General features: G+C 50.4%; 10 protein-coding genes across 10 annotated transcripts; 3 read left to right on the top strand and 7 right to left on the bottom strand.

Moving 5' to 3' along the window:
- Positions 1-93: 93 nt before the first annotated feature.
- Positions 94-815, bottom strand: UREG_04927 (uncharacterized protein; the record flags this gene model as incomplete). Its single annotated transcript, XM_002584192.1, has 3 exons — positions 94-166; positions 324-555; positions 623-815. 3 exons carry the CDS (start codon positions 813-815, stop codon positions 94-96), a joined length of 498 nt encoding a protein of 165 aa, XP_002584238.1.
- A 654-nt stretch (positions 816-1,469) lies between these two features.
- UREG_04926 (uncharacterized protein) lies at positions 1,470-4,494 on the bottom strand (the record flags this gene model as incomplete). The annotated part of the gene is made up of 7 exons (XM_002584191.1): positions 1,470-2,208; positions 2,259-2,618; positions 2,695-2,895; positions 2,945-3,129; positions 3,786-4,029; positions 4,233-4,340; positions 4,394-4,494. 7 exons carry the CDS (start codon positions 4,492-4,494, stop codon positions 1,470-1,472), a joined length of 1,938 nt encoding a protein of 645 aa, XP_002584237.1.
- Positions 4,495-5,291: 797 nt separating this feature from the next.
- Positions 5,292-5,876, bottom strand: UREG_04925 (uncharacterized protein; the record flags this gene model as incomplete). The annotated part of the gene is made up of 1 exon (XM_002584190.1): positions 5,292-5,876. One exon carries the CDS (start codon positions 5,874-5,876, stop codon positions 5,292-5,294), a length of 585 nt encoding a protein of 194 aa, XP_002584236.1.
- Positions 5,877-6,555: 679 nt separating this feature from the next.
- On the bottom strand, positions 6,556-7,329 carry UREG_04924 (uncharacterized protein; the record flags this gene model as incomplete). Its single annotated transcript, XM_002584189.1, has 1 exon — positions 6,556-7,329. The coding sequence occupies one exon, from the start codon at positions 7,327-7,329 to the stop codon at positions 6,556-6,558; it is 774 nt and encodes a 257-aa protein (XP_002584235.1).
- Positions 7,330-8,572: 1,243 nt separating this feature from the next.
- UREG_04923 (septum-promoting GTP-binding protein 1) lies at positions 8,573-9,550 on the bottom strand (the record flags this gene model as incomplete). The annotated part of the gene is made up of 2 exons (XM_002584188.1): positions 8,573-8,964; positions 9,025-9,550. 2 exons carry the CDS (start codon positions 9,548-9,550, stop codon positions 8,573-8,575), a joined length of 918 nt encoding a protein of 305 aa, XP_002584234.1.
- Positions 9,551-10,152: 602 nt separating this feature from the next.
- On the top strand, positions 10,153-11,807 carry UREG_04922 (uncharacterized protein; the record flags this gene model as incomplete). Its single annotated transcript, XM_002584187.1, has 3 exons — positions 10,153-10,351; positions 10,449-11,715; positions 11,783-11,807. The coding sequence occupies 3 exons, from the start codon at positions 10,153-10,155 to the stop codon at positions 11,805-11,807; spliced, it is 1,491 nt and encodes a 496-aa protein (XP_002584233.1).
- An 809-nt stretch (positions 11,808-12,616) lies between these two features.
- On the top strand, positions 12,617-13,387 carry UREG_04921 (uncharacterized protein; the record flags this gene model as incomplete). The annotated part of the gene is made up of 1 exon (XM_002584186.1): positions 12,617-13,387. One exon carries the CDS (start codon positions 12,617-12,619, stop codon positions 13,385-13,387), a length of 771 nt encoding a protein of 256 aa, XP_002584232.1.
- Positions 13,388-14,360: 973 nt separating this feature from the next.
- On the bottom strand, positions 14,361-17,936 carry UREG_04920 (uncharacterized protein; the record flags this gene model as incomplete). Its single annotated transcript, XM_002584185.1, has 3 exons — positions 14,361-15,059; positions 15,107-17,814; positions 17,870-17,936. The coding sequence occupies 3 exons, from the start codon at positions 17,934-17,936 to the stop codon at positions 14,361-14,363; spliced, it is 3,474 nt and encodes a 1,157-aa protein (XP_002584231.1).
- Positions 17,937-18,247: 311 nt separating this feature from the next.
- On the top strand, positions 18,248-21,619 carry UREG_04919 (uncharacterized protein; the record flags this gene model as incomplete). Its single annotated transcript, XM_002584184.1, has 3 exons — positions 18,248-18,412; positions 18,460-21,055; positions 21,372-21,619. The coding sequence occupies 3 exons, from the start codon at positions 18,248-18,250 to the stop codon at positions 21,617-21,619; spliced, it is 3,009 nt and encodes a 1,002-aa protein (XP_002584230.1).
- Positions 21,620-22,283: 664 nt separating this feature from the next.
- On the bottom strand, positions 22,284-22,872 carry UREG_04918 (uncharacterized protein; the record flags this gene model as incomplete). The annotated part of the gene is made up of 3 exons (XM_002584183.1): positions 22,284-22,388; positions 22,455-22,494; positions 22,703-22,872. The coding sequence occupies 3 exons, from the start codon at positions 22,870-22,872 to the stop codon at positions 22,284-22,286; spliced, it is 315 nt and encodes a 104-aa protein (XP_002584229.1).
- Between the last annotated feature and the right edge of the window lie 300 nt (positions 22,873-23,172).

The raw sequence follows: 23,172 nt of genomic DNA, 5'->3' as shown, positions 1-23,172 counted from the left end.
TGTCGGCAGCACGAGACCGGCCCCATTGCTCGTTGAATCCATCTCCCGGATGCGCAACCAGCCCCTGCAAGTTTTTAGAAAGCATAGAATGCATCACACCCACAAACCTGTGCATCGCATCCATAATCTGCCCGGCCGCCCTGCTCCCGGCCTCCGCCTCCGCCATCTGCATCAAACCCATGACAAGCGGAGTCCGACCCCAAAAATTCCGCTCCGGCATCCTCGTCTCCGGCCCCAGCCATCCATCATCCTGCTGGTGCGCAAGCACATATCCGGCAATCGCCTTGACCTTGCCCAGCAAGATCTCATCGCCCGTTTCGTACGCAAGCGGCACCACGCCGTTGAACCAGTATGGTAGCGCCTCGTTCAAATCGCTGTAGTCATGGCTGCCGCCAAGCCAGCGGCTGTCACGGACAACCTGATAGAAATCAGATTCGTGGCCCGCCAGGCCGCTGGCCATGGATTGCACCTCTGCCAGCAGCCAGCCACGGGGTTTGATGGAGCCCAGCGGCAGGGGCTCGAACTTTAGCGGTATGAGCCCCTTGGGCGGCGCAACTGGACTGAGAGTCAGCTACCTGCGGATAGAAGAATCAAAGAACCCGAGAGAGTCTGGTGCGCGTACTTGGTTTCTGGCCGCCGTCGTGCTCAGCCATGATCGGTTGCTCATCAAATGGCTTCTGAGAAGCATATCCGTCATTTCCAAGCAAGCTGGTTCGGAACTGCACGGTCACTCCGGTGAAGCGGAACCAAGCAATGGCCAGTAAAAGGAAAACAACCAAGTATTTCCACCGTGGCGGATGTGTAGCTTGATCCATTGCTCAATCCGACAGAGCTGCACTTGGTGAAAGGCGGCCTGTGCAGGAGGAGGGCTCTGGCATCTGGTTCACTCTTTGGATAGACCCCTCGTGACCGCTCTATGGCTGTAAGTTCGTCAATATGTCGTGGAACAGACAAGAAGTTGGCTGTTGCATCGGTGCATCCGGACATGTGATGATAATTGATTGCAATCAATAGTTGCTAGTAGTTAACTCTGGGATGGTGACTTGGGATGTGCCAACTGAGCTTTCTGACCAAAGGATAGGACAAGAGTTTTGGAGCAAACCCTGCACAGAGTAAGGCATTTCAATGCTAAACAGCCATTGAATTAAATATACAATTTGATCTCAATCCCAGCATCTGATTCAAAAACATCGAGAATTTTCCTCTGCTCTAAAAACCCCTCAGAATTTCAAACGAAATCGTATACATTACTGAGCATTTCAGCCTAATGAATCGAATTCCAGGTGATTAATCGCTTGAACCTATGGCCCATCCACGGAGTATAACTTGCTGCAAATACAGATATAGATTATCAAGGTGAACCCAACACCAACCACGACCCAACCTATCTGAACGCCCCAATTGCTAAACTACATCCTCCCCAAAGCAGTGTTGTCCTACAGTGATAGATTAAGCAAACCCAGACCCAATTATTCCTCCTTAGGAAAGGCCTGCGCGGTCTCTGCAGCGTCCAACGGATTACGTTGCAATTTTTCGTCTTCCTTGACGCCAGTCTGCTCCAAGAGAGCAGCCTTCCCGTAGGAAACCTTTGTCTGCCAGGCTGGAGTGCCGAGGTACTTCCATTTTCCTTTGGTGAAGATGTCCTCGACTTCCTCCAGGGTTTTACCCGCCGTTTCGGGGAACATGAAGAAAACGTGAATGAACATGGCAACGCAAAAGACGCCAAAAAGAATATAGGTTCGCCATTGGATGTTGACGAAAGCGGGGGGCACAAAGTAGCCGAGAGCAAAGTTGAACGCCCAGTTCGCAGAAGTGCAGAGGGCGACGGCCTTGCCGCGAACGCGCAATGGGAAAAGCTCAGGCGGGTAAATCCATGACACAGGGCCCCAAGTGGGTGCAAAAGAGGCGACAAAGAGGTAGGAGCCAGCGATGATAACTTTGCTGGGAGGCCCAAAGATTTGCCAGGAGACGGCTTCGACTCCATCTACACCGCCAGGAGGAGCAGGCGCTCCATAGCTAGCGAGCATTCCGGCATTGAGGAAGAGGAATGTCGCCATGCAAGCCGCGCCAACCAACAAAGGTATGCGGCGGCCCCAACGATCCACAAAGAGCAGTGCAGGAACGGTCATTACGACGTTGATGACGTACTGAATGCTGCTCGAGACCAACAGGGTATTGCCCTTGAGTCCAGCCATGGCAAAAACATAACTGTGGTGCCTGTTAGCTTTCTATCGACATCCTAGAGAGGTTCTACTCACGTAATGTAATACATCATGACATTCATGCCTGTCATCTGACTCCAAATTTGAGTGAAAACGCCAACATGAGTGCGGTTAATCATGTTTGGTTTCAAGAGCTCCAGGTAAGTGACATCAGCATTCTGGCGTTCGAATTCACACATTTCTCGAATTTCCTGGTATTCGCGCGCAACAAACGGCGAATTAGGGTCACCTTTGCCGTGCACTCTGACGAGGACCGCCCGGCAAGCGTCCCATCGTTCTTTGCGAGCCAGCCAGCGGGGAGACTCTGGTAGTGGAAACAATAGGATGATTAATAGGAAGGCGGGGAGCATCTGGAGGCCCCAGGGAACACGAAAAGCAGCGGGTCCTTTGATAAAGCTACAGCCGTAGGATATACTGCATTATTCTTAGAACAGCGGTTCTCATCTGCAAAAGCTTCCGATATTAAACTTACTAGAACATGATCATGATACCCCAGGTGATGGCCCATTGCTGGCTGCCGACAAGCCGGCCGCGCTTGGACGGTGGTGCAATCTCAGAGATATAGACGGGGACCTGCGCTGAGCAGATACCAACGCTGAATCCGTTGATAACGCGCCCAACGATCAACATGGTAATGTTTTGGGATGCGCAAATGACGATGGAGCCGATAACCCTAGTGTCGTTAGGAAGCCGAGGTGCTCTTGACTCGGCTGCAAACTCACCAGATGCAAGCGCCAACCATGATAGACATCTTGCGACCAACCAGATCGGAGATAAATCCAGAAACAACGGCACCCAACCATGAGCCGCCAGCCATGGAGGCGGTGATGCCTCCCTGCACATCGGGCTTCGGCCCACCGCATTTCTTCCCAGGCACTTTCGGGTATTGATCGAAGTAGCAAAGATACTGTTCTGTTCCAATGATGGGCGGACATGGACGAGATATCAAAGCCGAACAGTCCGCCACCAATGATCGCCACGGCGGCGATGTAGTAAATGTTGTCGGATAACATCTTTGTTGCGCCGTTCTCACAGCTCGAATAGGAGTACAATATACTCGTGATGTTCTCCTATATCGGGATGGGATAAAAAGACAAGGGGGGTATCCGGGAAGGAAGCATCCGACAGCAACAAGGGAAAAGCAGAAGCAAAGCAAGCCAAGATGGAAAACGGCCTGACAGGAGATCTGACGGTTATATAGCCAGCGCCGGCCGGCCGTGGGAATAACGGGATCTATGACGATCTCTTCCCACCCCAACGCTCCATTTACCACTGAAGTGGTTAGGTTACCACCCCGCAGCGGTTTGATGTCTACACCAGTCACTGACGGGTAGCATGACCACCCATTCATGTCTCCAGACCATTATAGGCTGGTCATTGAAAAAAGTTTGCAAGGGTCACAAAGTCTCTGTTGAAGAGACTCAAGGGACATCCCACATTCTCCGCCATGAAATGTCACTGTCATTGAACGGCTGGTAGATCCAGAGTTGCCGGTTAACTCAGCTTCGCTATGCCCGGAGCGTTTGTGGAACCCAGCGCCAGAGAGGACTCTTGCACACGGACACTGCTAGTACAGCCTAAAGGCAGCTTGTCCCGGTGACTTTGGAGGGGAATTGATCTATGTTCCACGGTAAGGTTCCTGTATCCGGAGAGCGGGCCCCCATTTCGCTGGTAACTCGCAGGCTGAAATCCTGTTGGGGGAGGTTTTGCTGCCATGACACGGAGCAGATACCAGTAGCCCGATTCCAGGCTGGACGGGCGTGGAGCGTACTTCCGGTTAACTTTCAGATGACAGGAGTGATGATGGCTGAGAACTTGAGAAGAGAGGAAAAGCAGCGATGATGGGAGGTTGAGACCAGCAGCATGTTTGCGTGGTTTGCACTGCACAGAATCACAACACTTTGTCCACACAACTGCCAGCGTCCTTCTTCCTGGCAGCGAACACGGAGGAATATGCATCTACCTCCCAACACGGTCAATTGTCAATGGGACCACCCCAGATTTCCGTACCGACTGCCACTTGCGGGTATAAATCGAGCGACGATCAGCCCCGCGTGGCCCGGGGAAGCAGAGCGATGTGTTGATTCAACTTGACGCTGATCAGAGCCACTAACGCTGCTACGTTCACATAGTTACACAACTCGCTCCTGGGTCAAGTAAATGAAACTGACCGCTGGCCCTGACGTTTTCGGGATCCTGCGTAGAATTTTGCGCCACGGTTGCACACAGCGCTCTCCTGTCGTGCCTCCAAAGCAGAATCGTGCGATCCCATATCGTTATTCAAACGGCCTGAGCGACCCCATAGTTAGCTATGTGAACCTGCCCCTTTTTCCCATCGTCTTAAAAGTACATCAGACAGAGAAATACTCGTTCAATCTTGATATTATCACTAGCACAGGTTTGAAGTTTCCCTTGACTGACGGAAGAGGCGTCCGCTAGCCACATGCAACCCTGGCCTCAATAGATGCGGAGGAGGGAGCTTAACGAGCCCCCAGAACACGAAGAAGCTTTGTGGACGCCTGCAACCGTAACTTAGCGTTGCAGCACTAAAACATACCTTATTCTGATCGCCAGACACCCAAGGGAAAATGTCCGAAGAACCTGTGGGGTTTGTGGTGAACACAACAAGTCGACACATGTGATGAAGATGCGCCTACTGAATCGGCCGGGCAGAGGGTTGAGCACTGGGTGGAAGATGATTCTCTGGAATCAGAACGCCTGTTTTTTGGATGTGGAACAGACGCACTGGACGGTGGTAGTTAGAGCCATACAGAGAGATCGCACAAGTCCGCTGGTCAACATATCCCCGTTATATTATATCGATAATAATTCTTTTATTCGCCATACCCGATCATTACATTACTGCCCGTCCCAAACCATTCGTCGCAAACAAAAGTCAAATGCACGCATAAAAGGGGAGAAAGCAGAGAGGCAAAAAGGGGAAAACTAAACGAGCTAAGCAGATAGGCTACTGGGATATCACGGAGGCCTCGTAACTGGAGCACATAATCGTCAAAACGACCCAAACGAACAGGACAGAGAAGTTGCACCGGGGCTCCCAAATGCAGCTCAAGCGACAAGCTGCCACTGGGCAACTCCCGCCCAACCCATGGCCGTCCTCCCTTTCATCTCAAGGTACTGGCGCACCGTTAGGCCTCTGCCGTCTTGATTATTGCCGTAGCTTGTCAACGCATACAATGTCAGTGTTTGCCCTGGGGCCCCCAGCGTCCTTGGATCGGGGATATCAAGAGTCCAGCGATCCCCGCCACCACCCGGGCCCGAGCCACGAATATATTCGAACGGAACATAGTCATCCTTTCGCCCGTCAATTCCATGAACACCAATCATGAACACGTACGGCGCACTCTTGCGGCTGTGCTTTTGAAGCGTCCAATGTTCGCAGATCAGAGCAAACTCAAAGTGTAGTGGCCCGGGAGTGCTGACGGGGATATATTTCGACAGTGGCTGAAAAGTCGTTTCGCCAACGCCATGTTCCTCAACCGAGTTCGAGAACACCGTGACCGCTTCGCCAACTCCCTTTGGCCCGTTGGTAAGAATATATTCCTCCCAGGAGATGCTAGGTCGACCATCATCACGATAAAACTGTGTGTTATCGCTCGGGTAGTGGCGCATGCCAAAATCATCGTTCGACATTGTGAAACACTCTGGGGCAAACCGTTTGATATACGGCCTGTTCGCCCCGTCCACGCACCCTGCACCCCAGCAGCAATCGATGAGTTTCCATTTGCCTCCGTCAATTCGCACCACATTCCAAGCATGGCTGCATTGAAACTGCGGCAGCGGTGAACCAGGAGCAAGATCTTGAAACCCATACCCCTTTCCATGTCCGGCAACCTTCCGAGCCTCCAAACCGGCATAGGTTGCTAGCCGCTCGAAAAGCCCGGCATAGCCGTCACATACCGCTAATCCACTTTGTAGAGTCGACTCTGGAGTCGCTGATTTAACGTTGTTATTGAAAAAGGAGACCACATCATATTCGATATTATGATGGAGCCAGGTGAAAAGAACTCGAGCTTTATCCGTCGCAGACGGGAACGGGGCGGTAAGCTGCATAGCTAGCCAAGAAAGATCTTGCGTCGGAAGTGATTGCCGGGGGAAGCGAGTAGCGTGCGAATCAGGGCCGGAGAAATCACGGCAGTCCAGACAGACGAGGTCCTGGCTCGTTAAAGGGTGATTGGCGGGTGTCATTCGCGGTTTAGTTGCTTGGAGCTTGGAGAGGTCGGGACGAGAAGAGACAGGAACCGGCGGCGGAGCAGAAGAGCGACTGAATTCTGGTTTCGGCGGGATTTGGGGAGTGGACGAAGCTGGGCCATCAGAGTTGTTCAATGTTGCGAATGAGGATTCCCTGATCTTTTTGAGAGCCGCAGGTGCAGGTGGCGGTGGTGGTATCTTTTCTCTGAGAGATGCTGGAAAGTTCACGCTTGCTTGGATGCTCAACGGCAGTAACTGGGGGGTTGGGTGATTGCAGTAAACGGCCCTTGAACCGAGATGGAAGCTTCGGGGTTGACACGGGAAACCCCATTATTAGGGAGTTTTCCCTTGCATTCGTGCGGGAGCGGGGGATTGACGTGACGAGCTTCCAATTGAACACTGCCAGATTTCTTCTCTTGCAACCGAGCCCAGTATCGTAGCGTGCCCCTGGTGAAGTGGCACCAGAAGCGAATGGTCTGCCGGATGTTATAGCATGGCCCGATGGCTGGCATCCCGTCCCCTGACCCCCTACTTTAATCCCTTTATTCTTCTTTGGAGGCAACGGGGGAAGCTCAGCTTCCCTAAACGCCGGGGCGCGCAGAGCATATTTCGGCGACGAATTGCTCGAATGGTCGGTGATGCCAGTGGAGTTGGTCGATACAGACGCAGTTGAGAAGCACGAATCGCTCGATCTGCGCACATCAGACGATTTCCTCGGTGGTAACGGCGGGCGCGATTTTGACTGGTCCGTATTCTTCCTTACCGGCAGCGGCGGGGGAGCAGCGGACGAAGGAACTGGAGGACCGGGCGGTTTGGGTCTCTGGGGCAGCGCGGGCTTCTGCTGTCCCGTCCTCGCGATGGTTGGAGGAGGTAGAACTTCCTTCCCGCGGATCATTTTGAAGAAAAACGAGTGAATTCTTCTGTTTAGCGGATTAGGCTATATCAACGATAGGACAGAGGACCGTTTCTTGCGTGCTCCGGACGCGTTCATGGAAAGATCCTGGTGTCGATGAGAGAGCGTGGCTGGACTGAGATGCCGGCATCAGCAAGCCTTTTGTGTATGCACCACCCATGTCCTGGCTCGCCGGTGAAGAACGATAGTTAGCGATGACTCCTCCGCCTTGCAGAGGCTTTAACATCCAAGCCCCCTTGCACTGGGATGGCGAGCCAACCTCAATGCCGCTCGTTGCCTCCAAGTCGAGTTACATGGGGCGGAGAAATACGCTGGATTGGGGCTAGTCGTGCGGGATTTGGGGGTAAGGCTGGACCGGCCACAAGGACTGCACCCTGACTAAGCAGACCTGGCACTCCCATTGGAGGCGATTGCAGCCTTCATCTCCGATAGCCAATCGTTCCAGCAAACACTGCGGCTCCTTGCTTAGCGTGGTGCCATTCGGATATGGTGGCCCACCTGTTTCAGATTCGGTGTTGGTTTCACGCATGACGAACGAGACCTGGCAATACGGAGTGTCGAGTATCTCAAGTTGCTTACGGGAACTGCTTCCAATTCATCTCGGGCCGCTTTCTGTACAGGTCAAAAAGAAACATATGAAAGTGCTTGGACGCACTGCGACTGTCTGTTCTACTAAAAACACATTTGGAGAAAGAAACGCGCGCTTGGCCAAGGGATGTACCGACACTAGATAACGAGGGGTGGAGAGAGAGCAAGGAAAGCGACAGCCAGATGCAAGAAGTGGTCAGAAAAGTGGGCATGAGTTAACCTGCCCACGGGTGTCCGAAGCATTTTCAGTGCCGACTAGAAATGAGGTCCGACCTCAAGCTGGCAGCTTATTTTGTATCGCCTAACAGGTTGTGTAGGCCGTCTGCAACCAAAAACATGGGATTAATATCGTAATATAAAACCATCACTCGTCAAAGTATGGCGTCATCGTAAGAAGTCTCCAGCACTCCGCCTGAGAAAAAAAACAGCCGTGTGGGCTCATTAGACATTCTGGTACAGCAGGAGTGGTTCGCCAATGTTCTCTATCTCGGGAATCGTGCATTTCAGGTCAAAGGCCTTGCTAAGGACGATTTTGAATATCTAGCTCGGACAAGACGAACAGGAGAGGTCAGTGAGGGTAGCCACGGGAAAGGCTGTAGTGCGTACCTTTTGCACGTTGATGCTGTGACTCGTGCTACTAAATATCAAACTCGCCCTCATCGCCTTGGCAAAGCGCTTGGCCTGCATTCGTCAACGATTTGAAGTAGAGACATGGGAGTTGATGCTCTAAACTAACCTGAATAGAAATCTCTTCTTGATCTTCCCGGGGAAAGTTAACGAAATGGTCATATTTTGTGCCAACTAGTAATGGAATTGCGGTCTTGTTAAACCCACGGCCCTGGCGATACCATTCTTTAATCGAATTAAGGGTGCTTTTCCGAGTCAAGTCGAACATAAACAAAATGGCGACCGCATCGTTGCAAACCAAAGGAAGCATGTTGACGAATTCGCGTTGCCCGCCAAGATCCCAGATTGAGAATGTGATTTCCGTATTCCGAATCGAAATCGTCTTCTCCATGAAATTCACGCCTGATTCGTTTTGTTAGCGATCTCCCAGGCATAAGTAACAAGCGGCCAGCATCTCCTTACCAAGTGTTTGAATATAGTCTTCATCCCAGCTTCCCTCGACGTATTTCACCATAAGACTTGTCTTCCCAATTTGCGCGTCTCCAACCATGCCGACTTTGATCACCACGCTGTTTTTGCTCGGCGGCCCAGCTTGTGGCCGAGAATTCTGGTCCGGCTGCGATTGTGCATAACCATATCGATCACCTCCACTCGATAGCCCCGAGCCCGGGCGGGAGCTTGACTGCGGCGCTTGTTGAAGCTGCTGGTATGACATCGTCGGCGAGCTGAACCTCGAGGGGAAGTCGCCCTCGTGTGACGACAGAGCAGGTGCAGATTGGGCGTAGTCAACGGAGGTCGGATGGCTGGGCTGCCCGTTGCTGAACCCACTGTTGTAAGGCTGAGGAGAATTGGCCTGCGTTTCCTCCGTGTTTGCTGGCATGTCATGCTCTGGTTGGACGCTAGCCTGAGGGGTCTCCAGGGAATCAACAGCGGGCTGAGGGGTTTGGGCTCTATCTTCCTGCGCCGGCAGCCTATCCAACTCTGCCATCGATAGAGCTTCCATCTCTGCGATCCAAACTTTTGAAAGGTATTGCAAGGAATCGGGGGGAAGTCAGGCGGGAAACGGCGACGAGACAGCGTATTGACGACAACCGGTTGGAACTAGCCCTCGAGTCTCAGAGGTATTGCAGCGTAAAAAGCTTCATTGATGTAGATAATCTAAAAAAAAACTGCTTCGATGACCCCCGTGAGTAGCAATAGGAGTGGGTAGATTCTGGAGGTTCTGTCGATTCTGCCTGATTCCAGAGCTGGAGACCAGCGGCGCACTTCTTTGTTGGCAGAATCCGCGGTACAAATAAGCTAAAGCGAATGAAAGTAGAATGAAAAGTCGAGCCTGCAACCGGCCGAACGAATTGCTCAAAAGAAAGACGGCGAGATCAGCGTAAACAAGCCGGCCAGGGAGGTGGAATGACGCTCTGATGCTAAGGCGCCAAAAGCAGTCTAGCGCGCCTTGCGTCCCGCGTCCGAAAAATCGAACTTCTAAATTTAATCGCAGTCCATCGCCAGCCCTACACGCGAGATTTTTCTTTTTCGGACAACGGCTCGAGAGCACCCACGTTTTCTGCGGAGCGCCTTTGTGGGATTTGGACCATGGCCAAACGCGGTGCGGAAGAGGCAGATGCGCTCGCCGGCGCGCTCAAGGCCGGAGAGCGACCAATGCCTGATGCCCCTCCAGATGAGATGGGCGAATTCGAGGATGAATTCGAGGACGAATTCGAGAGCGAGGACGAGATTTTCGAAGCCGGCGTGGATGGCCGTCCAGATGCAGAACGAGAAGAAGACGAAAGGGGTACGTGGGCTGCCCTAGAACTGGCATTGCGGTGCGCATTCCAGTCTTGCCCTCAGCGGCCAGGAATTCGATGAATACTAACCTCTGGCGGGATTAGATGCGATGGAAGTAGACAAGCAAACCTTCATACCGGGTCGAACGAAATTGGCCCCCGGAGAGACTTTGTCGCCTGACCCTTCTACATATGATATGCTCCATACCTTGACCACTCCATGGCCCTGTTTGTCGTTCGACATCGTCCGCGATAATCTAGGTGATAATCGAAAATCCTATCCCGCTACCGTATATGCAGTCGCCGGAACACAGGCCGACAGACCACGTTCAAAGGATAACCAGCTCATGGTCCTGAAACTAAGCGGACTTAGCAGAATGGAAAGGGAAAAGGGAGAGAATTCAGACGATGAATCGGACTCGGATGACGATTCTCCCTCAGAGCCGATCCTCGAATCCAAATCGATAGCTTTGAGCTCGACGACAAATCGGATTCGTGCCCATCAGACGCCGCATTCGTCCAATGATCCGACTAAAGCCCCCCAGACACTTACCGCCTCCATGCTCGAAAATTCCCAGGTTCTTATCCACGATGTATCGCCCTATCTTGCCAGCTTCGATAATCCTGGCTTAGTTATCCCACCATCCGCCCTTAAACCACTATCGACTCTGCGAATGCACAAGTCAGAAGGCTACGCGCTCGACTGGTCTCCCTTATACCCTCTCGGAAAACTTTTGACTGGTGACAATGATGGTGCAATTTATGTAACCACGCGTAACGAAGGAGGCGGGTGGATTACGGACACCCGTCCTTTCACAGGACACACATACTCTGTTGAAGAGATCCAGTGGTCTCCCAATGAAAGAAATGTTTTTGCTTCCGCCAGTAGTGATGGCAGTGTCAAGGTCTGGGATGTTCGGTCGAAATCTAGGAAGCCAGCCGTGGATGTGAAAATCTCAAACACAGATGTGAATGTCATGAGTTGGTCGAAACAAACATTCCATCTCCTAGCTACGGGGGCCGACGATGGCCAATGGGGAGTGTGGGATCTCCGGCATTGGAAACCTGACAGCAGCAAACCTTCCCAACTCAAGCCTAAACCCGTCGCCTCCTTCAGTTTCCACAAAGAGCCTATTACAAGTATAGAGTGGCACCCTACGGATGACAGTGTCGTTGCTGTCGCGTCTGCGGACAATACCCTTACCCTGTGGGATCTTGCTGTCGAATTGGATGACGAGGAAGGACGTGACGCTGCTCTTGCTGATGTGCCGTCACAACTATTGTTTGTTCATTATATGGAAATGGTGAAAGAGTTACACTGGCAGGGGCAAATGCCAGGAACTCTTATGGCTACCGGCAGCGGGGGCTTCGGGTATGTATTCTCTTAAATCAATCAGAAATTGATTCTATCCTTTTGGTTATACTAACTATTCCTATAGGGTTTTCAAAACAATTAGCGTTTAGCACCTGTAGGCAGAAAAAGGAAGAGGTTGACATTTTTTTTATTGGATTTTGGACAACAAAGTTTTGCTTGATATGCAAAAGCGTGCACAGAATATCAAGTCATAGAGGCCGAATGAATCAGTGTGCTAATGTTAGTCTCACTGTCTCTCAAAATTTACTAAATCAAATTTTTGATACCAGAATCTGCAGCAGGTTTACCTCCTTTTGTGAATATGCACCCAGAATTCCACGCCATCACAAAACATTGCTGTTAATTCAACTGTCGCCAGTATTTTTCCCCAATACTTCACTTACTTTCAAACAGAACAAATAAAAAGCTTTCAGGACCTTCATGAATACCGATGCACATGCCGCCGCTTAATACAGTTTACTACATGGCACATACCTATTCCCCAGGCCTCTACCTAACGTGTGCTACTTTCTTTTATTATCTACTTTATCATTCTCAATCCCTTTTAGCAAAGCTCGAATACGACCAAGCCCTTGACAGCCGACCGCACAGCTCAGGGATTCTCCAAGTTAATAGATGAAGATCACATCCCCAATTCTCTACCAGCGAGTGAAATTGGTGCAGAAGATCCTAAAAGTTCTCCTAGAACCCCGAGACCCCCCGGGAGGGTCTATCCCCGCGATCTTTCATAACTGAGCTAGAGAATTCGGGGTGGAGGATCCAATTCTCCTCAAGCCAACCAAAATTTGTTATAAGAACTACGTTGGGAAATAAAGGATAAAGGTCGACAGTGCCCTCTCTCAAACAATATATACCGGAGTACATACATGATCTTTACACGTCGCAAAGACCAACGACCATGAACCCAATACATATTCCTTGGGGCCAAGATGGCGGCACTGGATTATCACTCTGTGATGCTAATTCCTCTATAGGGGGAATGCCCTTTACGACTCTTTACATTATTGAACGGCAAGCAGATCTAGAGGTACTCCATGCGATAGTTGATAACCCGAAACTAATGGCCAAAGAAAAGATATGCGGCTTCCTCTTCCTCAATCATAATTTTTCCATGCGCGGATGCAAGAGAGCCAGAATACTTGTCGATACCTATAAATTCGATATACCCATTGAATTATCTCTTGCCCACAAAACCAAAATTATACCATGGGCTCGCAGCAGAAGAAGAATGAAGAAAGCGCGGAGCTTGCCGAAAAGAAAATCCATCAGGGCCGAAAAGTTGCAGAATTGGGAACACTCTAATGAGCACACAGCAAGAACCCCCTTGCCTAACGTTGATAATTCAAATCGCCTCCGTATCCGCGGCGGATGTCTGGGCCTGTTCAAAAAGAAGAAGCCTCTTGACGACGAGGAGGTTGTTCCAGCTTTGGTATGGTGGTTTGCTGGAGGACGGTCGGCAAATGATGGTTCTCGGCCAACAGGGCAGCAGCTGAGAGAATGGAAACGACGAAGTAAAGGGGACTGGGGCGAAGGACATCAAAGAGGATTCTTCAAAGAATGTGTTTTCGTGATGTCAAGAGGTAAACTATGTCGACACCAGCGCCGCAGGAAACAGCCAGAACAGCCACCAGAGCCTGAAACGAGAACCGGAGCAGGCACCGGCTGCTGAAGGTGCCCCGGGGGAGCCAGTCAATCCACCTGCCGGAGGATAGCCATCCGCAAACCCATCATATCGCCGCCTATTTCAAATGGCGTTGATTCTATTGCTCACCTGCCCTGGTATTCCACCGGAATGAACGATCTACTTCACGATGAACTTGGTGTATGCTGGTATTTTCCTTCATCTCCTCGGCTTCTTTTCACCACCCAGATATTCATTTTACATCAGAGTGATAGAAAACTCCTGTTTTCCGGTTAGTGTTCACAGTCAGTTGACTCCGCACTATAATGAAGAAAGAAAACTAGTAGCTACTTATCAAATGATAATAATCAATCCAATAAAGCTGGTCAAGCAAATTGACTCTAGTAACAAATGTCTCTTAAACTAGGTAGTGAACGGTTAGCACACCCCTGTTTATTCGACCGGAGAGCTTAGATAGGAAGACAAGTCTTACAATAGCCCAGCAAATCGAGAATCTCCCCCAGCGTATAAAGCAGTCGTGTACAAGCTATTTGGGGCAGCGGGTCAGCTAAGTCAAAGGCCAGCGAAGGGGAAGTGGAGGAGGTCTGAAAAGGGGCGCTTTCGATATTCAATAGGCTTTCAGTATGCTGCTTCGAGTGCATCGTTATTCATGACTCCGTACTTGCTTGACGAATTTCCAGATGGGGCTGGTCGGATGTCGTTACAAAAAAACAATTGTCCATTAGACTCGACTAGAATCCAGGATCTATCCCTTTAAAAGCAGCTCGTTTGACTTGAACCTAGCATGCCATTCAATTTTGTTCAGTTTATGGCACCTTGAAATAGTGTACATTAAACCTTAGCGGCTTGGTCGACCTAGTATGAACGGAGTCCCAGTTGATAGATGCAGATACCGATTTTCCTAGCTTCTTTACATATATACGAAATGATCGGAAGCTCATTATCCTCATATTCACATCAAAAAGTTTACCATATACTGGTATGCAAACTCTATATGAGCCTATACGTAATCCCGGATATCGCTGGAAGCGGTTTCTGATACTCCGGTCCCGCTAGCCAACCTTTCTTCAGATAATTGCTGGAGATGCAGCAAGAGGAGATTCTCCCAGTCCGGGCCGCCGGTAAGCATGATTTGTTCCGGAACAACTCTTCCAGAAAACCATTTTCCCCTCCTGGCAGACGCTTTGTCTCCGCCTTCCAATGCCGCTCGACTCGCTCGAGTTGTTCTTGGTCTCTTGGCCCCGAAACCCGTTTGCGCAAGAATACCGGACTGTTCAAGTCGTTGTTGCTCTATTCGCGAATCACAGGCAACGATGAATCGAATATAAGGCGCAACATCCTGTGAAAGTATAGACGTCCCATGTTCAAAAGAGAGTGGCCGAAGGCCTGACGCTGGAGTCGGGTAGTCGGAACCATCAAGGATAGGACGAAATGCTCTTTCGAACATGGACTGATGCGTCGTAACTGATGTTTGGGACACGGCCCTCTGTAAGATGTGCTCGATTATATCTCGCTCATATTCGTCCGGAGACGAATCAGAAAGTACATTTTCAAGCAGCACGCTTAAGGTGACACATAGTTTCTTAGACATTCCGCTATAGTCTGGGATACTGTCTGCTTGAATGAACTGATGACCTTCGATATAGTCGAGGTGTTGCTTCTCGCCGGGCGTAGGGGGCAAAGAGTAATCTAGCATAGCCTGCAGGGGTCAGCTTTGAAAACCAAGAATTCGTTTAAGCTGCTTACCTGGGAAGGGTCGTTTCCCCGACATAGAAGGTCAAGAGAGCTTTCCATGTCGGATAGAAAGCTGACTTGTTCCAACGACTTCAAGTTATGTCTCTCATTGTGGCGACTTGCGGCCAGTCTCAGTTCCACCCAGTCCATCACTGATATGTGCCATTGTTCGAGTAGTTCCGCTACAAGCTGAATCCTTTTTTCGGCTGTGTCGCCTCTGCCAACGACCATATCTCTGGGAACCCATCCAATTCCCCGTATATATGTGTCCAAGCTCAAAATCCTGGGTAAATCTGGGGTTAATTTAAATTTACTCAACAAGGGGCGGTCAACTATCCAATCGAGCCCAGACTTCTGACTGCCCACAGCCATCTGACACCAATAGTTCAATTGCATTATTGTTGCACGCAGGTCTTTCCCAAGGACCGTATATAAATCAAATATGGCTTTCGGATCCACTATATGGCCCTCGTTGGCGCAGATAGTTGAGATGTAATCGGCAACCAAATCTGGCGGAGGCGGACGAAAGCGAAGGATCGCATGAAGCGACAGATTATCCATTGGAAGCAACCCTTCATCATTGCAAGTCATAACGATTGGCCTTTTAGACTGCGCGATCAATGCTAATACGCCATTCCAAAATTGCTTATCCTCCGCAAAAAGGATATCCACTTCCTCAAGGAGAATAAGGGACTGTCGTTGGTTTGTTTTGAGTTTCTTAAATTGACCACCATTATTTGTGGCTCCAACCGTTTTCGACGTGGACGAAGGATTGCTCGATGACGGCTTTTGTTTGAAAAGTCTACCCATGGAGATTTGCTTGTCACCTCCATGCGAGGTGGACCCAATATCAGAGCTAACCGCGGCATTGCTGTCCATTTGTTTGAGGGTCTGTACGAGGTGGTTTTGAGTCATATCTCCCACCCGCTCGACCACATCCTTTGCGCTTCGGCGGCTTCCAGGGTTGATTTCAAAAACCTCGAAGTCAAGCTCATTCGCAACTGCGTAGACTGCTGCTGATTTCCCACAGCCAGGAGGACCACTAAGGAGAATTGTATTTGAAAGAGGCAACTTATTGTCAGTAATATCGGTTGTTGATAATAACCCTCCCGCTCGCACAAGAGTCTTTCTAGAGACTGTGACAGCACCTGCCAATTCGCCGTCGTCATCGCCGGTTAGTTCATCCATGCGCGACTCCTCGTCGCCACTGGAAACAATAAAATCATCGATATCGCTGCCTCTCTTTCGTTTCTTCTTCTTTTTAAGGGTTTCTTTGTGGGATTTGGAAGTTTTCGCGTCTGCTTTGCTGGTGCCGGTATTGACGGATGACACTGTGAGATTTTGCAGCCATTGGCGCAACACTACCGCCTCCGAGCCAGCCTGAAGGGTACGCAAAGCTGTGTTGGGGGCATACTTTTGGGTCCATGGCGAGTCATCGTAGCCGCCCTTTTCAAAGGAGCTCCTAGTGGTTGCAATTGAAGATAGCAAAGCTGTGACAGCGGGATGTGATGAATCGATCTGGCTTGAGCTGTTAGAAAGAACCTTCATGTCTCCATTAGCAGCACCTTGCTTTGAGGGCCCATGCAGATTTGAAGCAATTGTTTCTGTCAGGATAGGCCCTTGTTGAAGAGTCCTTTTTGGGTGCCTAAGGATAGATTCTGTGGGCAGAGACGCAAGGCGATCCTTTTTGAGCGAGCGTGAAACCATCCCAAGAATACTTTCTGGGTCGGGTACATTGGCGGCTGGCCCTTTGGACTTTTTCTGATCAAACAATATATGTTTGCTTGGTTTACGAGCGCCACGCGGTATGTCTCCGTCAATGCGAACCATATCAAGCGGGGGCCATAAGGGTTCAACGGGGTCGTTGCCCTTTCTAGGATTGATGGTTTTGATTGAAGACGGCCTCGGGATCGCAATTGTTACATGCGGCCAAGTTGGCTTAGGAATAGGTTGCTTTTGCTCTTCAGGACGTGTAGCTATTGTATCCTGGGTATTGGTTTTGGGTGGCTCGCCGTCAACCTTTTTGGGCGGCTGTCTATTCAAAAAGAACGAATGGGTAGGTTTGGGTGGTTCCGGGGCCCGCTGCGGCAGTCCTATCCGTTGTTTGAAAAGAGCATAAGTCGTATTGCCACCCATGATTTCATGTATTGCACCTCCGATATATTGTCGTGACAGCACTCCGCTCCCATATTTCAATATAGCTAGTTTGGACGGCTCAACGTCAGGTTCATTTTTGCGACGGCGGCTTCTCTTTTTTAGTTCTTTATTTTCTTGATTGCTGGGTTGAGCAGGCAGATTCAAAAGCTTTCCATTGGGGTTAAGTTGGAGGACTTTGGCTCCCCGAAGACCATCCTTGAGCGGATCGTCAAACGTATATCTAACCGGGGTAGAGCTAGCTGTGGCTTTACGTAGCGAATATCGTGCCGTAGCTGGCCTCTCTTCAACGTCATTCGACGGGGGTGAGATCGTGAGGTCTACAGCCTCGGGCTCGACTGTATCTGGTGAGAGCAATTCTGGGCCATGTCGGCCATCTTCCCGGCTCGGAGGTGTCGTTTTCCGGCGCTTTCTGCGGCTTAACTCTTCGTTTTCATCCTGATTTGTGTAGTGACCCGGAGCAAAATCCGAACCGGCGTCAACGGTTTCGCATGGCGGCTGGTTATTGAGTTGCTTGAGCTGGGGATTCGCGAGTTGGGGGAATTCTGCTATAGAATTGGTGCCATCTAATACAATTAGCTAACGATCTAAAGTTCATAGCGGAAGAAACAGCCTTCGTACGTTTCTTGAAGAAGGGATGAAGGGTTCGTTGATCATGTTGCCCCATGGCCTTGAGTATTGTAGCCATCACAGTAATTACCACATCGTGATGGATTGAGAGCTGGTACGCAATAGAAGAAAGGAATAAGCCAGAAATAAATATGCCGGTTAAGTATAGCCTTGCCGGCGTAACACCGCTGCCTTTTCGCGTTCGATTCAATCTGCGGTTTTCGAGCGCGTCATCTCGCGTTTGGGCTGGTGAGCTGTGGCTTGGTCGGCAGCACGTTTCTCCGATCCGGCTGCCATTTTCTTTTTTTTGGAGAATTTCAGTTCGACGAACACCGGAGAAAGCAGCTCTTGCGGCGGTGTTGTTGAGCTAGGACTGGGAATTTTGTGATCATGGCTCTACAGGCACCGTCGCTTTTGGCCCAATTACCCAGGCCTTTGGGTGGAAGTACGGGTAAATGCCGGTTTTCCGAGGTGTACAGTCTCGCTGGGGGGAAGAAAAGAAAGCGATATGAAGTTGCTGCCGCCATAGATGGCGAGAGTGTGAATATATACAGCGTACGTCGCATTTGCTTGCTTAGTTCTCGGGGCTAATTCTATGGAAGGTTCAATTTCCGAAACTGATATCCTCCTATGCGATCCCTCCCCAATCCTCCCTATCATGCCCGCCTTGCTCCGTGAGAGAGAAATCCGCGGAGACGTCCATTGTGAAAAGATACACCTATTGCGCTGTGGATAAACCGGAGAGGCAGATAAAATGCTTTGCTGAGGAATTTGGCGCCTCTGATCGGAGCACGGCAAAATTCTCAACGTCAGTATTCGCTTTGGATGACTGCGAGAGCCCAGCTGTTTTCATGACCGTGATTCCCACGAGCCAATCACCGAACAAACAAGATGAGGCGTTTGATCTGATCGTCGTTCATGAAAATGGCCAAGTACGGAGGCTATCGTCCGACATGAAAACGCAAAGGTGGAACATCCTGCGTCCCGCCAACGAACTTCTTGGAGATTATCATGTCCATGCAGGATTCGTCGTAAGCTTTGAAGATGCTCAGAAAGTCCTCTTCAAAAAAAGACAAGATTTGGTTGCGTCGATTCTGGGCGCTGGACATGGAATTCGTTCCGATTCATCCACCATTCTGATGCTCGTTTTGCATCCCCGTCAATCGAAGACGTTTCTACCTAGCGAAGTAGCTGTGCATCTCTTCTCAATTCCCGTTCACAGCCCTACAAATTATTTCATCGTTGATGAAAATCAACGATTGAGACATCTGCTGAAGATGAAACTGGCAGATCTACCTGGGCAAACACCTCTGGTCGCTCGAAACGTCAACTGGTCTGCAAACTTAAACCAAGCCGAGCTATCACTATCATTTGATCAAGGTTATATCAGTTACAATCTGTCGCACTATACCCCGGAGGTCGACTCGCATATGATTGTTGCCAACGCTAGCTTTTCATCTGTTATGCGGATCTCGCCTCGGTCAGTTATGGGGGCGAATCAATCGACAGTGTCCCTTTACGATGCAAAATATCGATCACTGCAGGCGGATCTACCCGTAACGGAGCTTCCACAAATCAATTCCAACAAGCAGGCGGGGATAGTTTCTTCTCTGGAGTACATAACGTATTTCTCTAAACTCAGCTTGGTGGTTGCTGTTTGTGGAAGCGCTCTGCTAGCGTTCGACCTTGCAATAATTCACAACTGGGGGGACATGTCCCGGAAAAGGCAGAGGACTGGTTTTCTTATCGATTCAATTGGAAAAGGAATAGGAGGACCTGACAGTGACGCCAAAAGGCCGGCGCTTGACAGTAGCTCGTTGCAGTTCGTGAAGCCGCTTGGACTTACGAACAATGGTATTGCCGATGACTGGGCCGAAGTCAAGTCAGAGCTAGATTCCGCATCCAAGGCCAACGAGCCCGCGAAATTCGATCAAATCATGAAAGCGAAGTTTTGGAAATCGTTGAACCCGAGCCTCGAGAATCCTAAAGGTTTCCCTTCCGCGAAGGATTACGTCGACCCTGAAAGAGTTTCGTTTTTGCTTTCCAAAATATTTTCTTTGGTTACCGAAGGGGATTCGGACATTCCTAAGCTTACTATCAGATTCCTCCCCTTCGAAACGTTTCAGTGGCTGGTGGGATCACGGCATCTGAGTATGAGCAATATCCAGATCGCACTCCGCAGCTCCAATCCTGATCGCATACTCCCCGCAATCCCAGATGGATCCTTGGTTCAGGCTCTTGCGCAGTCGGGCCGCTCTGTGAAAGTATTGCTCCTCGTTCTGCGCAGTTCAGTTCATTTTGAGACCATCGAACTTGGACATGCTTTGAAGCTACTATTGGATGTTGCACGCTCCCATTCTTCAAATTCTGCCGAGCCACCCAAAGCTTTAACGGAGTCTCCCCAGAAACAAAACCCGGGTACAGCAAAGGAGGTGACACCAGTGACTTCTAAACAATCACCGAGCGCTGAGGCAGTCTTGACAGACGCAGTTTCGGGGTTGAATTTGACTCTATTGAAACTTCATTCTCACCCTCTTGACAAAGTGACGCGATCAATTCGATCTGTTCTCTCTAATTCCGACATCCTCTCCATCATTCACCACCTCCGCCACTCACTGGCAACCAGCGGCTACACCTCCCGATTCACAGAAGATGCGCCACCGTCGTTCGCAAGCCCCAAGATCCCTCTCCTTCCGCTTTCTGCCATTGTGGATTTACTCAATGCATGTATAGACGCCGTGGGACCGAGCGGATGGATATCAGCTGCTGGTTTTGCCGGAGCCGAAGGCAGTGAAGTTTCTCTCGTCGCGGAGATGAAATCAGAAGTTTCCGCAGCACTGGCTGGAGTTGAGGAAGCGACCTACCTCAAGGGCATTCTGCGCGAATTTATCCGCTGCTGCGAGACAGCCAAGGACATCAGTCAGCGCCAACCGAGCAAGCGTGCCAGGAAACAGTCAAGAGACGTAGGTTTGCGCATCAAGCGCACGGAACAGGTTAACGGCGCCAAGATCCTGGTATACGACAAAACCACTGACCAGTCTGGACTTTTGAACACTGATACAAAGATCCTACCTCTCTCTTTGAAGATGACCGGCCAGAGTGATGATGCCGCCGGTGAAGAGCCAAGTAAAACCAAGGTGGTGAAGTCAACCGGTGAAGTGAAGAAGCGAACGTTCCGTGACATTGGCTACTTGAAGGGTAAAACTGTTGGGCAATATTCTTTTGAGCGTATTATCGTATAGGCATTAAAAGCTTGGGGTGGTTATTGAATATAGTACAGCTACGTATCATGGGGACCATCAGCGGGCCAAGCATGATAGGAAAGTGGCCAGTTTCTACCTATCAATGAGCGCCTTATTCTTGTAATAACCAATTCAGCAGGTGCACAAAAGTTGAGCATCACTGCTCGAATTTGCCAGCGCTTTCATCATATTTCATGATGTTCTGAGTACAAGTACAGAATCAGCATAAAGCCGTTAGTTAACCATTTGCTTCGTAACTAGTTAACCACTAGCTCACTTCGAATCTTGCGCCACAGGTAACAAGGGGTCCAGCTGGCACGGTGACCTCGTAGGGCGACCAACTTCCTCCTGGTACTCGGAACGGTTTTCAAGCCACATGAAGCCTGCAAGATCGGTCCTCTTTGGTTCTTCGAATCAGAGGTCCCTCTCGAAGCGCCAATCCCAGTTCAATATCAGGCTTATCAAAGAGGTTAAAACGTCGCTTGAGGAATATCCGGCCTCGGCAGACTTTCTTGCATAAAGATCCGTTTGGCTGGGGCAGTGTCCCTATGGTGATGCTTGAAGTGCAACAGATCAGCGAGCATATCGACGCCGTGGTCACGAGATTTTGGTGATGCGAATAAATGGTGGCAGAGCCCATGGGGCCCTGCTGGGATGTCGAGCATATCGAAAGTAGTATCTGTTTAAAAAATCTTAAAGCAAGTTTCGCTAACTAAGAGTCCCAGGAGAGAGGGCCGTCAAATCAGAACCGAGCTTCCCCGGATTTTCTTGTCATCGAACCCAAGCCATGGTTCGGTTTAGCGAATTTGGGGCCATCAAAAGGTTTCGCCAAGGGCCTAGCAAGCGCAATTTGACATTCTAGCAGCGCGTTTCTCCATCACTAGATGGGTTTGCTGAAGGGCCGGGTTTTGCTCGGGTGCAGGCAGATAGAGAAGTCATTATTATTATCATTGGATATCGTTATTTGATTCATCAGCTGGGCGGAATCTTCCGTTGGGATGAACTCTTGCTGCAGCCTGGTGCAGCATGGACCCGTTCCATTCCATTCTGGAAAACCCTGGAGCAGAGCGGCAAATGCTTCCAATCATAGTGGAGCACAGCGTTTTTGCGTGGAGAGGACCGTGAAACCAAAGAAAAGCTGGGGAAAACCGGGGGCTCTTGGGGCGCAATGCACTGCCAGCGACTCAGCGGCCGCCGCAGGATTTGATATCCACAGGTTTCTCAGCGCGCGAGTCAGGCTCTTGGTGGAGGGCGCGGAGCATTACAAGCCCCCAGTCGGAAATTACAAGCTAATACCGCGTACCGTGCTGTACCAGTAATTCCCTCTTCGGGATGTGTCATTTTGGGGCACGGACCTTCGCATGATCGCCAGTTGTGGGAAGCAGAAGCCCATGGCTTGATATTTTGCATGGCAGCTCTGCTCTTTTGCGCAGTTGAAACGCAGCTGCTGCCGGTGAGAGCGGCACTGCCAGTCGTTCGGACTTGGCTGCTGGCGATTTTGAATTCGGCTAGCCGTGCCTGACCCTGTAACGTTTACAGTTTGACCCCTTGAGTTACCAAGAGGGCCTTAACTCCGACTCCAGAGCCCACCAGCCGAGCTCACGCCTTTCGCTGGGCGTCTCTCCCAGGCTGATTGTCATTGTTACTGCTTCGCGCGAGAGATGCGCGATTGCGAGCCAGAGCTGGCGTCCCGGCTAGAGAACAGAGAGCAGCACTTCTTCCACCCGACGACTCGAGGGGAGCTCGACTGTTGACTAGTCGATGAGACGTCATTTTGTCAGGCAAATGCCACAGTCCGTGGCTGAGATGCCGCCCGTTGCTGTGGGACCTGATAGCCAATCAGCTCCTGATCATTGATGGTTGCTGTTTTGAACGATCCTATGCGCATTCAACCGTCAGCAGTATCTCAGGCGACTTTGACTCGAGCCGTTGGAGAAGGCAAGCCCGTCGGCTTGTCGCCAAAAGCGCTTCTCAATCGGAAACGTCGAGGATGCTGATCATATACTTCCGTCCACTGGCAAGTGGCTGATCCAAGGTCTCTTTCCAGCAACGCGGTTCCAATTTCCCATTTTC

The sequence above is a fragment of the Uncinocarpus reesii genome, genomic scaffold, assembly GCF_000003515.1.
Source record: "Uncinocarpus reesii 1704 scaffold_3 genomic scaffold, whole genome shotgun sequence".
NCBI lineage: Eukaryota > Fungi > Ascomycota > Eurotiomycetes > Onygenales > Onygenaceae > Uncinocarpus > Uncinocarpus reesii.
The sequence above is the reverse complement of the archived record's forward strand: the minus strand, read 5'-3'. Positions and strand labels throughout refer to the sequence as shown.